The 17,465-nt window shown below is 40.1% G+C and overlaps 2 protein-coding genes across 2 annotated transcripts; both read left to right on the top strand.

The window, feature by feature from the left end:
• Window positions 1-4,491: 4,491 nt before the first annotated feature.
• On the top strand, window positions 4,492-9,382 carry LOC6555800 (DNA-binding protein Ewg). Its single transcript, XM_001982342.3, has 6 exons — window positions 4,492-5,486; window positions 5,562-5,771; window positions 6,092-6,553; window positions 7,349-7,474; window positions 7,538-7,673; window positions 7,755-9,382. The coding sequence occupies exons 1-6, from the start codon at window positions 4,797-4,799 to the stop codon at window positions 8,402-8,404; spliced, it is 2,274 nt and encodes a 757-aa protein (XP_001982378.2). The 5' UTR covers window positions 4,492-4,796; the 3' UTR covers window positions 8,405-9,382.
• Window positions 9,383-12,305: 2,923 nt separating this feature from the next.
• On the top strand, window positions 12,306-13,232 carry LOC6555542 (glycine-rich protein DOT1). Its single transcript, XM_026983091.1, has 2 exons — window positions 12,306-12,379; window positions 12,501-13,232. Exons 1-2 carry the CDS (start codon window positions 12,374-12,376, stop codon window positions 13,035-13,037), a joined length of 543 nt encoding a protein of 180 aa, XP_026838892.1. The 5' UTR covers window positions 12,306-12,373; the 3' UTR covers window positions 13,038-13,232.
• Window positions 13,233-17,465: the final 4,233 nt, after the last annotated feature.

Genomic DNA, 17,465 nt, shown 5'->3' with positions numbered 1-17,465 from the left:
AACTGCGATATGTATCGCATGTACATTATCGACAGCTCAAAAAATAACGCGTGCTGTATATCGATAGTTTGTCATGTACTAAATACCATTCCTCGGGTAAATTAAATCGCAAAATTGCGTCGAAACTTGGGGAAAAAGTGCTGGGACAGGCGGCTGGGAATTAAGCTAACGGAAATCCAGCGTAAGGGAAAACGGCGGAACTTTGCGAGCGGGAAATTTTGGAGCTACAACCTAGAAACGGCAGTGCGCAAATGTAAAATGCACGGAATATTCGCATGTGCAGTGTGATAATAAATAAACGCCACACAAAATTTTCGGCGCAGGGGCAAACACACCAATGCACAATAGCGGCGGCGCGTTCGTGTGCGTGCGCCTTTTTTTTCTTTGTGAGTGTATATGTGTGTTATCATAAAGGAGCTGGAAAAACAACAAAAATACACAGGTGCGTACGTGGGTGTAAAGTAGTGGAAGGGGTCGACAAATTTTCCGATTTTCCACTGCGACAGTCTACACGGTTTATATGCGTATATAGAGAGTGTTCTAGTGGTATAAGTGAGTGCGCAAGTTTCCGAGCCCTGAGCTAACGGTTCTTGCTAGATTTTGTATGTATGTATTAGGTAATCATATATGTGTGCGTGCTGGTGTATTTGTTTTGTGTTACCGTTACATCGGCGCCGTAAATGAAAATCCAACTGCGAGTGTCCGTAACTTAAACATGCGCCTCAGCTAAAAGTTAAAACAAAAACGGGAACTCCGATAACAAGGAGAAGGTGAACAACATAGGTGGTAAGGGTTGTAAAATGGATATGCGAAGCAGGTATCAATTCCAATTGTGAGCACGACAGCACACGCATTTCCAATTTGTATTGGAAGGTATGTGTGCTAATGCATCTGTGTCTGTGTGATTCTGACGCTTTTGGGGTTGCGAAAACCACCCAAACCACCCCCTAGAGACGAAAAATTTTTAGATACACACATGAATAAACAGAGCGAGATGGCTAGCTCGCAGCAACCTTCATTGGGTTTTTTTTCAGTTCCAATGGTGAAGGACGCCACTGTGATAGGTTTTATTGGGGTGGACTATAAAAGTACAGTTCCAATTGGAACAGGGCAAGGGCCACCCTACATTCACAGATTACAATTGTTAGAGCTTACAATTTGTTAAAGATAAATTAAAGGAATAATTTGTTTAATTACATGTGTAAAAAAATAAATCCAACTCAAGATCAATTTTAGATAGCCCAGAATTTCCCATAAGTCAAACAAATACACTCATTTAAACACAACATGAAGATTAAATTTTTGTTTGTATTTTCCTTATTCCTTATTTTCCTTATTATTTCCTTATGTATTTTTGTCAGTGCATTGCTATGAACGGTGGAGGTCTTTGCGCCGACGCCACTACCGCGAAAAACAGTCTCCGCATGCGTAACTTATTCTTTCTCGTCTGCCGTTCACTTTTTCGCTGTTATCAATTTTTTCTGTAGAGCTGTACTGTCAAGTATAGAAAGGAGTGTGTGGGGAAAACGAGAGAGAGAGAGAGAAACTTAGAACAATACCCAGAAAATTCCATTGTGGGAGAGTGGAAGAAAAAAAAACACGGTGGGGTCAATTCTTTGCAGAACAAAACAAATTTTTAATTACCTGTTTGGGGGATAACTCAGAAATCTCATTCAAAAATTGTCTTATATGTAATTTGGTAGTTATTGCGATTGTTTTGGTGAGTGTGTGTGCGCTGGCGCAGTTGGAAAATGTTTTAGTCAAAGAAAGAGAAATCCATTTATAGAAAATAATCAAAAAATGTGTAGCGGTTTATCGGTGTTGGTTGGGGCTAAAAAAAATGGACAAGAAGTTCATAGATGTTTCAACAAATACCAAAAATCGCATTAGGAATACAACAAACCACGAAAGCCAAGGCCGACATACACTTGGTGTATATAATTTTTGTTCCAAAAAACTGGTGTATACCGAACAAGACACAGTTGCAATTAATTTTCCGACTACATGATATAGTCTTCGGATTTTGATCAAATTAAAACCGAAATTATATGTTGTCAAATAGGTGTTTATATACGCTTTCTGATCAGAAACGACGAAACTAGGATTCTTTTTCATGAATTGGCCTGTGACTTTCCGCGTGCTTTTATATCTGGTTTGTGATAAAGTTGTTCGATTGTTTAAATTAAAATTTGTTTAATTTAAACTAAAAACTTTAAGTTCCTTCACGCAAATGTAATCACCCAGCTTGTTCAGCATCCAGTAAGGTATGTACGTGTGTGTTTTGGGGGGTGAACACATACTCTCTGTACTCTTCCCTTCTGCCTATTTTTTCAGTACAATCCAGGTTGAGAAGTTTGTTCACTTTTGCAGGACCTCTTTTCTCGCCGTATGTTTGGCACGCGCAAGTGAATCGGGCTCACATCCCCTATAAGGACGTGGGAATGGTGGTGTTTCATATCCTACCTTTAGGGGGTGGTTGGGTAGTGCGAGTAGTGCATGCGTGGTAGTTTAAAAAGGATCCAAGGAAAATAAATAATAACTCGCATAAGGCAGTGTTTTCATGAGTTGCACCTCGAGCTCGGCGAGTTTGCGTGTGTATTTATTGCAGTGAAAGCTGTGGGAATTACGGGGTTGCTTTTTTTCAGAGCCCAAATCTCTGCTCTTGCTTTCCTATTGGGGGTGTTGAATACTCATATACCTGAGCTCTTCTCGTATAAACTAAGTTAGCTTTAATGCAGACATGATAGTGCGCGCTTAACCGAAGTTATTAGGACATTCAAGTTATAGCATTTATAACATATAGGATACGGGGGTCTTTATAATAAAACCCCTGGACAGAGAAAGACGGCGAGAAGTCTATATATCCATTTCTCAACAGCGATGTCGACGCATGGGCGCAGTATTGATTTTTCACTGCGTCGACGTCGGAATCACTCCATGGGGTGGTTTGTCGTTCTTTCTCTTTTCGGCCTGATATTGCCTTCTCTTGCTATCAGCTAGCACCCTCTCTTTCTGCCGTCGGTCGCGTTGCCGTCGTTGGATTTTGAGTTTCTGAGCAAACGCAAATAGAACTTGAGCACAGAGAGCGACTAAAAGCGGTGTCGTGCGGTTCGTTCGCGGCCCTTATCTCGTTCCAAAAAATTACTCATTTTATTTTCTGTGCTACAAAAAGTGTGTGCCAAAAGTTATGAATTGACTGACGAAATAAATATAACCAAAATTAAACAGAAAATAAACCAACAGGAACCACCAAAAGAAGATAGTTGCCAAGTCGACCAAAACAAATCCCCAGTTGCATTGCCCTCAACAACACGTCAAACTTAAATACCTGAGGCAAGCAAATTAATAAACGGAATTTTTTTTAAGGTTAGTGCTAGTTCAACGCAAAACACAAACCAAATTTCAAGCTCTATATCAGTGCGCACGTGCAACGGTTCCCAAGAAAGCGAACGAGAGCAATTTACTCGAGGAGAAAGAAGATCTAGATTACAAGACTGAGCGGGAACAGAAGCTTGGGGATTCTGCGCAGTGGGGAATACACGTAAAAAAGGGGAGGGCCAACTAATTAAAGAGCGAGATTAATGTTTGGTAATTTTGTTTAAATTTTTGAATGCATTTCTTAGCATATGTTATTATGAATAAAAATGTGATATTTGACAACTGGGGATATTCGAAAAATCATGTTGCATATCGAGTTCTAATGTGTATTTAAAATGTGCTTCAATTAAATAGAAAATACATACAATGAAGGAAATACAGTTTCAGAATACCAAGGCAGAAATAAGAAATGAAAAAGCTATACAAGAATATATAAGTGTCCAATTCTGATTCGTTCTCGTTTTTTCAGATTGCTTATGCTTAATCTATATATCTATAATCCATATTTATTTGTATATGGCACACGTACCCAGGTTCTCTCCGTTTCTCAACTTTCAAACAAAACCAATACGATCCGAAGTATTTGGATTTACAAAAAAACCACTCGATGTTGACGGCAATAATCTGCTACTGTGGATCGCTAGAGTTTCAAACAGTTGTTCCTATGTACCTTGTAGATACATATGTATGTATATTGTTGCCGCTGCGTTTGTTGTCCTATTATTGTCATTTGTAGGTCCGTTGCCTTCTACTATTAAACAAACAACGATATCCCCTTTGAACATTTACATTTACATCTTACTCTACGAGTAATGGGTATAAACAGCTTTTATTTTTTTAATATTGAGTAATAGAAAAATTAAACACAATATTGGAAAATTCAAGTAAAACTGTGGATTTGGTTTTGAAAATAGGGGCATACTGAGTAATTTTAGATCTTGACCCCACCGTGCTTCACGCTATATGCATTGCATAATTCACCAAATCAAATATGTACCTTACAACTTATTTAAGGCTTTCCCGTCTTTCTTTTTCCAAACAGTTTTTATCACACTGTGCATGCGAGTAAGTCCTTCCTCAACCCAGTGAATAAGGTTTGAGGCGAGTAGAGGATCGCAAGCAGGAAGGTTCAAAAGGGAATCCCCACCGCCAAACTGGCCACCACAAGCTATCGGCTGGTCGTCGCGCCGGCGGGCAGCCAAAGGAGTTCGACTGGAAATGTGGTTGTCACCACCACCTCCTCGGGCACCCACTCCTCGAATGGGGCTAACGGTGGATCAGGAGGAACTTCTGCCGGAAGCAGCACCTTAGGAAGCGGTCTCAACGTGACTACAATAACAGCGACTGGAGGGGGTGGAGGCCAGCTGCAAAGTGCCGGCAACAGTTCCCAGAGCAACGGAACCACCTACAAGATCGAAATGCTGGATGAGGATATTCAGAGCTTGGGTTCCGATGACGACGACGAGGATCTAATCAGCAGCGATGGCAGCTTATACGAAGGAGATCTGGGTTCCATGCCAGTGAATGATGATGTGACCCACCAACTAGCGGCCGCAGGACCAGTAGGCGTGGCAGCAGCGGCGGCAATAGCGAGTTCTAAAAAGCGAAAGAGACCCCATTGCTTCGAAACAAATCCCTCAGTTAGAAAACGGCAACAGAATCGCTTGCTGCGCAAGCTGAGAGGGATTATCTATGAGTTTACGGGCAGAGTGGGCAAACAAGCGGTAGTTTTGGTGGCCACACCGGGTAAACCCAATACTAGTTATAAGGTTTTTGGAGCCAAACCCCTGGAAGATGTGCTGCGCAACCTAAAAAACATTGTAATGGATGAGCTGGACAATGCACTGGCCCAGCAAGCTCCACCTCCGCCCCAAGATGATCCATCGCTCTTCGAACTGCCTGGCTTGGTTATCGATGGTATACCCACTCCCGTAGAAAAGATGACCCAAGCGCAGCTGAGAGCCTTTATACCGCTGATGCTCAAGTATTCCACAGGACGGGGGAAGCCAGGGTGGGGCAGAGAGTCTACCAGACCGCCCTGGTGGCCAAAGGAGCTACCCTGGGCCAATGTGAGGATGGATGCCCGTTCCGAGGACGACAAGCAGAAGGTGGGTGGGGTGGGTGTTCCAACAGCCGCCCCCGATCTCATTTGAATCGTATTAACTGTATGTGTCCCTATTCAGATCAGCTGGACACATGCTCTACGCAAGATTGTGATCAACTGCTACAAGTACCATGGAAGGGAGGATCTGCTGCCCACCTTTGCCGACGACGAGGACAAGGTTAACGCTTTGATTTCGCAATCGGGCGACGAAGACGAGGACATGGAGCTTTCAAATCCTCCCACCATCCACACGGTGACGACAATGACGCCACCGACGGGCAACAGCAATGTAAGTATTGCACAGGTTCCATTTAAAGTAATGGTGTCAGCTTTTTTTTTTATCTTCTTGGAATTAACCGTGTTGGGTTAAATGCAAAAAAATTAAAAGCACTTTTATTTAATCTAAAAGTGTTTCCAAATTTTTGGATTTATATATTCTATATATTTTTTAAAATAGTTCCTTAGGCTACCATATTTTACACGTAAATTATTTGCAATATTCGAATGCGACGAACTTCCTTGTGATAAGTCACGCCCATTATTTATCCGCAACCGGCATATATCGTATTACTAATCCATCAACCGATCCACATCGAATCATCATCACAGCAACCGCAGCAGGTGAACGTTGTGAAAATCAATAGTGCTGGAACAGTGATCACCACCCACACGGCCCAAAGCAACACTCCTGCTCCGACAATCATCCAGAGTACCAATAACCAGCATGTGACCACGACGGCTACGCTGCCCGCCTCCACGAAGATTGAGATCTGTCAGGCGCCAGCTCAGAATCAGCAGCACCATCAGCACCACCAGACGCACTTACCCAACGCCGTGCATATTCAGCCAGTGGCCGGAGGACAGCCGCAAACAATCCAGTTGACCACTGCCAGTGGAACGGCGACCGCCACAGCGGTTCAGACGACAGCCGCTGCCGTAAGTGCGGCGCAGGCTCACGCGCACTCGCAGTCCCAGGCTCACTCCCAGTCGAATGCTAACCAGACGGTCACTGCCCAGCAGATCGCCAATGCTCAAGTCTGCATCGAGCCCATTACGCTCAGCGATGTTGATGTTCGTACTAATCCGGATGAAATGCCCTTTAAATTGCTGTTGTGCTTCCCAACCGAGCCGGGACTAGGGTCGGGATTTGTCAGACTATGCACATTAGGATAGCAAGGGAGCTTAAAAGGCTTACAGTAATGCTTTACTGGTTTCCTACTTTGTCATTCTTTCCCTTGATTAGACACTGAGGTTAGGCTGCATTAGGTGAATTGACGTAATGCAGATTATAAAAAAAGTAATCTTATTTAAATTGCATACAGATTCAATCAAGCCAATTATTAATTAATTTAAAAGGTTTCTACGTATCTACATAATAGCTGATAATATATTGATACTTTTGTGCATAGCTTACAAGTCTTGCTCCCTTTTCTTGAAACTTGCATTACCTGAATGATGTTTGGCTCAATATTTCGCTTTTATTGATATTACTTTTCGTTAATTCTTCATGTTGTTGGTCCCGATGATCCTCTTATTTTATTTAAGTCAATCTAATATGACCTGATTTTTTGTTTCGTCTGTTTGTGTTCTGTTGCAGCTGATTGTTATCGAGTTATTGGTTATTTTCATCATTATTTGCATCCGCCACAAACCGAAAAATCACACCCACATGTAAATACGACTTCTGTCACTCTAAAAACACAAACAAAACATTTTTATTTTTATTTTAAGAATTATCAGTATTGCTTGCTAAATATGCATTTCAGTAGTTTTATACTTATACTTAAATTCAATTACTTCGTTTTGGCTTAGTCATGTACACTATTAAAATGTTATTACTTATTGTAATTAACTCTTTATACACAGTACACCACGCAAACGGTCCTCTCACAGAATGCCGATGGCACCGTATCGCTAATCCAGGTAGACCCAAATAATCCTATTATCACATTACCGGATGGTACAACTGCCCAGGTTCAAGGGGTCGCCACGGTAAGTACATTTACTGATCTGTACATTCTCATTCGAGTCCTTACCGGCAAATCTTTTTTCAAGCTCCACCAAGGTGAAGGCGGCGCTACCATCCAAACAGTTCAGAGTCTCACTGATGTAAATGGTCATGAGAACATGACCGTAGATCTTACCGAGACTCAGGATGGGCAAATATATATTACAACGGAGGATGGCCAAGGTATTTATTATCGCGATGTACTCTGCGTTGAAGTTACCTTTATCATTTCAATACGCATTTACCAAACGCACTTTTTTTTAGGATATCCCGTTTCGGTGAGCAATGTGATCTCAGTTCCCGTCTCTATGTACCAGTCGGTGATGGCCAACGTGCAGCAGATCCAGACGAACAGTGATGGAACAGTGTGCCTCGCGCCAATGCAGGTAGATACAAGTGTCAATCGCTCCACCAGTACCGCCACCAGTGCGTCATCCTCTTTGACAAATGGCGGCGTTCAGTGCTACTCGCTAATCTCGGCGGGATCGTCAGTCCTAGGCCGTCGCAGTGGCGGGGTGATTGGGCATCAGGTCACTCCTGGGGAACGTTACTACCTAGCCACCACGTCCAGCAGTTTAGGGCACAACAACAACAATAATAGCACCCTAGCAAATAACAATAATAGCGTAAAGATGCCCATGCCCCTGCCAATAGTATTGGCCACTCCTAGCATTCCCCAGGTGATCAACAAGAGATCCACCAGGAGATCCACTGCGGTTAGTGGGGGAGGAGAGCTAGTAATGGCTCAGAAGCGTGGGAGACCCAATTCCTCACCAAAAAACAAGTCCCAACTAAATGCCAATGAAAATTCCTACTCCTCCGGTACTTCCTCTTCCATCCGTTGTGTGGACAGCGCCAGTTTAACCAGTGTGCAACTTCAACTGCCAGCCATCAAGCTGGAGCATTCGGGGTAGAGTCTCTCATTTAATAATCCATATTATCTCGAATCTAGTCAATTGCGGATTTCCACAAACAGAAAAATAAGAAACGCCCAACTGCACTTGCCATTTAAACTTAGACGCGCACATCGTGAATGCCAAAAAAAAACTCTAAATAGTTACAGCCAAAGGAAATCCATAACTAATATATAAATTGAATTTAGTGCCGAGAATAGAAAACCAAAAAATTTGTTGAAAATTTAAACCAAATATCAATTCTAAATTAAAAACTAAAGTTGTTCCTAGTTTACAGAGCTACAAAACGTAATATTTTATAGTTTTAGCCATTTGTTTAGTTGTTAAATTGTGGAGGACATATATTTATGAATGTAATCTTGCTAAGAGTGCGAATCAAACCAAATATTAAAAATGTAAGTTGTACAATTATGTTAGATTTAGCCTGTAAGTAAGAAAGCAAACAGGGATCAGCCAACATAAAGTTAGATGTACCTGTAACCCCGTGACTCTTAGCTCCAAACCACATTTTTTTACCCACCATGTAATCCTTTAAATGGAGTCAATTCGCATTAAAAATGCGCAAAGGCGGGAAAATGAGTTTATCATAGGAGGTGTTTGCCTTTAGTCGGGAGATATAAATGTGCTATATATGTGGAGGGATATTTAATATATTCTCCAGAAAGTGGGTGCAAAATTAAGTTTATGTTGATTTATTAATATTTCCATTATTGCTATTGTGTTTCAATGAAATTAATATTGCTTTTATCATAATTATTGTGTTTACATGTTTGATTTTCATATTAATCGCAATTTCAATTGTTTTAGACCAAATCTTATTTTTAATCAAGCCAAGTCAATTGCAAAAGGAAAAAATGGAGAAGCCACAAATTTAAAAAAAAAAGCGATTGTTGTGATTTTATTATAATTTTATTTTTAAATATTTGCTTGTATATTGTGTAATTGAAATGCTAAATAAAGCCAACAATTTAACTTCCAAATCATTTTTTTATTTTTAACTATTGTTGGCCTCAGATTAAACCCTTTTTGCTTGTCCTGATTTTTTATTGAGATAATGTAAGTATATTTTGCTATTATACATTTTATGTTAAAATTTTATACTTTATTTTCTTTTCCTTTTAACCAGATAGAAAAACTGAAGATTTTTCGAGGACCCCTTGATCTGTAAAGAAATACTATAAACTTGTTTCTCTACTAACTATGCTAACCCTTGTTTTTTTACATCCCGAAAGGTGGAAAATGGCGACCAGCTGGAGACCATCACCATGTCGCCTGGTATGCATCAGATGATGATTCAGGGAGGTCCTGGCCAAGAGCCCCAGCTGGTACAGGTGGTCAGCTTAAAGGACGCCACTCTGCTAAGCAAGGCCATGGAGGCCATTAATTCCGGCAACGTGAAGTCTGAAGACACGATTATTATGGAACAATAGCTGGATCCCATAGAAGGCATAATCTCGCCTGGATTGAGCGATTGACGTGCCATGGCTCTCCTGACTGACTGCCCGTCTATAACTTAGGGTTCCTTTTGCCCCACCAAAAGAATGTTTTCCAAGTACCTGAAAGGTGTTGCTAACGGAGACAGAAGCAATAGGAACCCAATGGTCCCGTCTACCCAAAAATATAAACCATCTAGTCATCGTATGTCTAGTCAAGAGTGCTTTCTCTGTATAAAGCGCGTAAGCAGTTCAGACTTTGCATAGATAAATATCTTTAACTACTGGTAAAACCCTTATTCCTACTATTTTTTGTGACGTTTTTTTTTTTGCTCTATAAATAATTTAAATCTAAATTATGTTAGCTATACAATTGTAACAAACGTATGCCAAGGTTTAAACATTATAAGCGTTACTTGTACGTGGGACTATATATATATGGTAAATATACTTGTGCAACATTCGCTATAACTAACCAATGAATATATAATGAAGAAAAAGAGGGAAGAGTTTATAAATTATACAATTAACTTAGGACAACTGAGGAAGAACGTAATGCAATGTAACCAGAGAGCATCACTTTAAACTTAAATATATTACCTAATAGCTAACGATAATGAATACTATTCATAATTAATAAATAAACCAAAGAGTGTACGACATAGACAACCATTTTTATTATACAACTTTGATTTGAAGGGTTAAAGATGCGATTAATCTTTTTCAAACCTTGACCAGAATAAGCGAATGTAAATTTTGAGATTACTTTTGTCGGCCCATAATAGCATATAGTGCAGTGACGTAACAATTCGGAATTCGCAGAAAGTTTACCCACGTCTCTTGTTTAATTCACTGAGTGCTTTTGTCTCGCTGACTAAACCCCCAGTCTCAACCCAAAATTTACACTGGGGGGAGGAGAGGACACACACGCCAAAAGTATTATAAGTTCATGGAGGCAACAAACACGTTTTCACTGCGCCGCATTGTAGTTTAAACTGATCCCACGGGACGTTGACCCGCTGATCCACTACACTACAGATGATGCCGGCGCTGGTGGAGACCGACATGAAACTGTGACTGCAGCCTGCCTGCCAATGCTACTTAGAAAATGCAATACTAAAAGTCTATGCATATTTCCAGTATGTACATAAAAATGTATAGTTTTAAATAATAATAACAATCATTTTATGGAAATTATGTTTTCATCTACAAGTCAAAGAAATTAAGTCACCTAATGAATCCATATTATCAAATCTGTGTTTATTTGGATTTTAACCTGCACATTTATTGGAAAGGGTATTTTTTATACAAAAAATATTTTTGTGTTACATATTCATATATCATTGTAGTTAATGTATTCCAAATGGTTTATTTGTATTATAAAGCCTTGTTTGTTTTCAACTGAAAATAGTTTTTTGTTTCATGATAATTTCAAAATTTTATTGCGCACTTATGCTAAACAGGGTATCCTAGGTACAACCTTCTTACCTAAACTGATTAATTGAACTAGTAAATCGGTATTGTATTGCTAAAACAACTTCTAAACCAAGTAAGCTTATGAAAGGGCCTTTTCCGTTCTGAAATCATCATCATAATCCAGCCTGGCGTTTTTGTGTTTATTTATTGTAGTTGGTCTTTTGCGAATTGATTGACTAGTCATCATGATTGCCTCTGAGGGACGTTGTCAAAGTTTTGGACCAAATTACCATCAATACCACCAGATGCAAATCAAATAATAGCATCGCACAACGTCACAAGTTGCAAGTTGGGCTGAAGTTGCTATTGTGACCGGCAATGTTGCGGATTATGCAATGGGAAAGGTGCCCCATCAACTTGTCTGTTGGGAGATGTGCATTTACAATACAAACAAATCTTTGGCTGACTACAAAACTATTGCAGATGCAGCGATCGGATGGAGTTGCAGTTATGAGTTGTCTGCAGCTTTCGCCTGCTGTTTTTTTCACCCCATCCATTGGGATTTCAAAACTAATGCCCATTGTTGAATCCTCCCCCTGACGATGATGCGGCACCATTTGGCCCATATTGCAACAATAACACAGAAAAAAATCAATACCTACAATTTTTATGTTGTAGGAATTTAGTACATTTGTAGGTCGCATTCGCCTATAACAAAAAAAAATATGTGCATTTTATTGTACAATTTTGTAAATAAATATATATTTTTGTATATATATATATTTATATATATTATATATAAATTATTTATTAAAATATATATTATAATATTTTAAAAGGGACTAACGTATACGAGAATTTAAATGTATTAGCTTTTGAAAACTCGTTCCAATATAAACTTTTTTTAGATTACCACTTATTCTTGTCAGTGCCTCGGCAGCACCTCCAATATCTGCCAACCACACACTAAGCGTTAAAAATGTTTTTCCTTTTGCCGTCTAGCAGAGCCAAGCTTTTCCGGTTAAAGTTTGGTATAAAAACTCTCGCTGCCATCTGTGGTCGTGTCAGTTGTGGATTTGCACCTAACCCACTAGTAAACCCAAACGGAGTGTTTCAAGCTATGAAAGTACGGTTCGTCGTACGCCAGGACAACTACTAAATTATCCTGAATTATCCTAAATTATTGCGCTGGCTTCCGTGCTTACCTTTTTTTTTAAGTGATTCTAATAAGGTCTTATGCTTTTCAGGCCTTTGTGTGTCTCTTGCTCATCGGAGCGGCCAGTGTGACGGCTAAGCCTAAGCCCGGCGGAGGAGGTGGCTGGTCCTCTGGAGGAGGTGGAGGCGGTTGGTCATCAGGAGGTGGTGGTCATGGAGGCGGAGGAGACGTGCAAATTATAAAAGTAATCACCGAGAATGGCGGCGGAGGAGGAGGTGGATGGTCTTCAGGAGGCGGCGGGGGAGGAGGTGGATGGTCTTCTGGAGGTGGCGGGGGTGGCTGGTCCTCAGGGGGAGGCGGCGGGAGCGGCAGCGATGTTAAACTCATCAAAATCATAAGTCTCGGAGGCGGTGGAGGAGGACATGGTGGTGGAGGAGGAGGCTGGTCTTCAGGAGGAGGAGGAGGTGGCGGTTGGTCATCAGGCGGAGGTGGTGGTCATGGAAGTAGCGGAGGTGGCGGAACCAAAGTCATAAAAATCATCAAGCTAAGCTCTGGAGGCCATGGAGGTGGCGGCGGCCATGGAGGCGGCGGTGGCGGCGGTTGGCAGCCAGCTGGAGGTTGGGCCTAATCTTAGCCCAAGCCTTCAAATCAATCTTTAACCAGTTTTGTAAATACTGTACATATGTATCCCAGATGAAATTTTTTTTGTTATTATGTTACTTACCTAAATTATATAGCAAATGACACTTGCTTGTAATAACCAACTTGTTAAATAAATGTACCCCAGTACAAATAGCAATATACAAGAGAAAAAGTGGAAGTGCCTATCAACACTTTATATTTGGTAATTTAATTTATGGTATTGCATTTAATAGAGAATTTTCTGGATTTTTGTTAGCAGGCGATCAGGACCAGTAGCAGGTTTATGCCAAAAACCAACTGTCAACTGAGCGTTGGTCGTCTTCTAGAATTTCTGATCGCCTGGTGTATTAATCCTAAAAATCACCCAATTTGCTCTAAAAATGCAGATTTTTATGACAAATTTGTTGATTTCTGGTAACAGGAGAGCATAAGCAGAATCAGGTGTCCAACCGAGCGTTGGAGCTTTAAGAAATTTCTGTTCGTCCAGTGTTTTAATCCGAAAAATCTTCCAAAAGTACACAACCATTTTCAGGTGCTAAGTTTCAAAACGCTGCACAAAAGTTGGCAACACTTTAACTTTGAGTGCCCAGTTCGTACTTACTACATTATCTGATTGACTGATGTCTAAAGTCTGTTTTCCGCATAACTTGGCCAAAAAAAGTTGGCACAGCTAAAATGAAGGCTGTTTTGTGCCTATAAACAAATAAACAAATGCGAAAAAAGGCCAAAAATTTTAATTTTTTGGTTTACATACAGATCGATAGGGAATTTTGTTACGAATTCAACGGGGTATGACATTCTAGGTTTGGACAACTATGTTTATTGCTATCGTAAAAATACTGATTATTTTTTACCACAATATCACAAAATAAACATTTAAAAGATCTGATATTTTCAATCGGGGTTTTCTCCATATCTTGGCCAAAAATGGTGATACAGCTAAAATGAATCGGAGCCCCCCAAAGTGGGGCCAGGATGGTGGTTGGGGCTGCGGTTTCTGCTGCGGTTCGATTCGCAAAACAAGATGCTAGGAGTTGGGTGCTGGTTGCTGGGTGCTGGGTGCCAAGCCCAAGCAACTGATTGGCTCAGGCGGGTTTGTAGCAATACGTTTGCCCATTGTTGGTGGGAATTGTGCGTAGGTGTTGGTTTCATTTTGTTTGCATGTAACGCGATGCACTTCCGCTGACAACAGCAGAAACATCAACATCATCAAGAAGAATAAGATCAGTAATGCCAGCAATTCAATAAAGTTTCACTGGGCGCCGAGTCCCCCTTCCCATAAATAAGTAGCACAGTCAAAGCCAGAGGAAGCCACCCTACTTCCATTTCTATTTTACGGATCCCTGCGGATTATGACATTTTTCGGTTTGAATTACCAGGCAAACAGGAAATCCAAAAGGTGACCAACGATCGTTTGGTTTTCGGTAGCAACCAGCTGCTGATTATGATCGCCTGCTAATTCAATCCGAAAACTCTACAATTTGCATTGAAAATATACATTTTGCAGGCAAAATTGTGAGATTTTTCGGCTTAAATTACCAGGCGAACAGGAATTCCAGAAGGTGACCAACGATCGTTTGGTTTTCGGTAGCAAACTGCTGTACATATGTACATGTATACACATACATACATACATACATACATACATACATACATACATACATACATGCATGCATACATACATACATACATACATACATACATACATACATACATACATACATACATACATACATACATACATACATACATACATACATACATACATACATACATACATACATACATACATACATACATACATACATACATACATACATACATACATACATACAATTGTAGATTTTTCGAATTGAATTACCAGGCGATCATAATCAGCAGCAAGTTGCTACCGAAAACCAAACGATCGTTGGTCACCTTCTGGAATTCCTGTTCGCCTGGTAATTTAAACCGAAAAATCTCTCAATTTTGTCTCCAAAATGTAAATATTTATGGCAAATTGTAGAGTTTTCGGATTGAATTAGCAGGCGATCATAATCAGCAGCTGGTTGCTACCGAAAACCAAACGATCGTTGGTCACCTTCTGGAATTCCTGTTCGCCTGGTAATTTAAAACGAAAAATCTCGCAATTTTGTCTCCAAAATGTAAATATTTATGGCAAATTGTAGTTACACAACATGCATATGTACATACATACATACATACATACATACATACATACATACATACCGAAAACCATACATACATACCGAAAACATACATACATACCGAAAGCATGGCAAATTGTAGATTTTTCGAATTGAATTACCAGGCGATCATAATCAGCAGCAAGTTGCTACCGAAAACCAAACGATCGTTGGTCACCTTCTGGAATTCCTGTTCGCCTGGTAATTTAAGCCGAAAAATCTCACAATTTTGCCTAGAAAATGTAAATATTTATGGCAAACTGTAGATTTTTCGGCTTGAATTACCAGGCGATCATAATCAGCAGTAGGTTGCTACCGAAAACCAAAAGATCGTTGGTCACCTTCTGGAATTCCTGTTCGCCTGGTAATTCAAACCCAAAAATCTCACTATTTTGCCTACAAAATGTACATTTTTATGGCAAATTGTAGACTTTTCGGACTGAATTACCAGGAGATCATAATCAGCAGCAGGTTGCTGCCAAAAACCAAAAGATCGTTGGTCACCTTCTGCAATTCCTGTTCGCCTGGTAATTCAAACCCAAAAATCTCACTATTTTGCCTACAAAATGTACATTTGTATGGCAAATTGTAGACTTTTCGGACTGAATTACCAGGAGATCATAATCAGCAGTAGGTTGCTACCGAAAACCAAAAGATCGTTGGTCATCGTTCTGGAATTCCTGTTCGCCTGGTAATTCAAACGCAAAAATCTCACTATTTTGCCTACAAAATGTATATTTTCATGGCAAATTGTAGATTTTGAGGCTTGAATTACCAGGCGATTATAATCAGCAGCAGGTTGCTACCAATAACCAAAAGATCGTTGGTCACCTTCTGGAATTCCTGTTCGCCTGGTAATTCAAACCCAAAAATCTCACTATTTTGCCTACAAAATGTACATTTTTATGGCAAATTGTAGACTTTTCGGACTGAATTACCAGGAGATCATAATCAGCAGCAGGTTGCTGCCAAAAACCAAAAGATCGTTGGTCACCTTCTGCAATTCCTGTTCGCCTGGTAATTCAAACCCAAAAATCTCACTATTTTGCCTACAAAATGTACATTTTTATGGCAAATTGTAGATTTTTCGGCTTGAACTACCAGGCAATCATAATCAGCAGCAGGTTGCTGCCAAAAACCAAAAGATCGTTGGTCACCTTCTGGAATTCCTGTTCGCCTGGTAATTCAAACCCAAAAATCTCACTATTTTGCCTACAAAATGTATATTTTCATGGCAAATTGTAGATTTTGAGGCTTGAATTACCAGGCGATCATAATCAGCAGCAGGTTGCTACAGAAAACCAAACGATCGTTGGTCACCTTCTGGAATTCCTGTTCGCCTGGTAACTCAAACCGAAAAATCTCACTATTTTGCCTACAAAATTTACATTTTCATGGCAAATTGTAAATTTTTCGGGTTGAACTACCAGGCGATCATAATCAGCAGCAGGTTGCTACCGAAAACCAAACGATCGTTGGTCACCTTCTGGATTTCCTGTTTGCCTGGTAATTCAAACCGAAAAATCTCACTATTTTTCCTACAAAATGTACATTTTTATGGCAAATTGTAGACTTTTCGGACTGAATTACCAGGAGATCATAATCAGCAGTAGGTTGCTACCGAAAACCAAAAGATCGTTGGTCACCTTCTGCAATTCCTGTTCGCCTGGTAATTCAAACCCAAAAATCTCACTATTTTGCCTACAAAATGTACATTTTTATGGCAAATTGTAGATTTTTCGGCTTGAACTACCAGGCAATCATAATCAGCAGCAGGTTGCTGCCAAAAACCAAAAGATCGTTGGTCACCTTCTGGAATTCCTGTTCGCCTGGTAATTCAAACCCAAAAATCTCACTATTTTGCCTACAAAATGTATATTTTCATGGCAAATTGTAGATTTTGAGGCTTGAATTACCAGGCGATCATAATCAGCAGTAGGTTGCTACCGAAAACCAAAAGATCGTTGGTCACCTTCTGGAATTCCTGTTCGCCTGGTAACTCAAACCGAAAAATCTCACTATTTTGCCTACAAAATTTACATTTTCATGGCAAATTGTAAATTTTTCGGGTTGAACTACCAGGCGATCATAATCAGCAGCAGGTTGCTACCGAAAACCAAACGATCGTTGGTCACCTTCTGGATTTCCTGTTTGCCTGGTAATTCAAACCGAAAAATCTCACTATTTTTCCTACAAAATGTACATTTTTATGGCAAATTGTAGACTTT

Source organism: Drosophila erecta, unplaced genomic scaffold (assembly GCF_003286155.1).
Source record: "Drosophila erecta strain 14021-0224.00,06,07 unplaced genomic scaffold, DereRS2 tig00000283-arrow-arrow-pilon, whole genome shotgun sequence".
Classification (NCBI taxonomy): Eukaryota; Metazoa; Arthropoda; class Insecta; order Diptera; family Drosophilidae; genus Drosophila; species Drosophila erecta.
The sequence above is the reverse complement of the archived record's forward strand: the minus strand, read 5'-3'. Positions and strand labels throughout refer to the sequence as shown.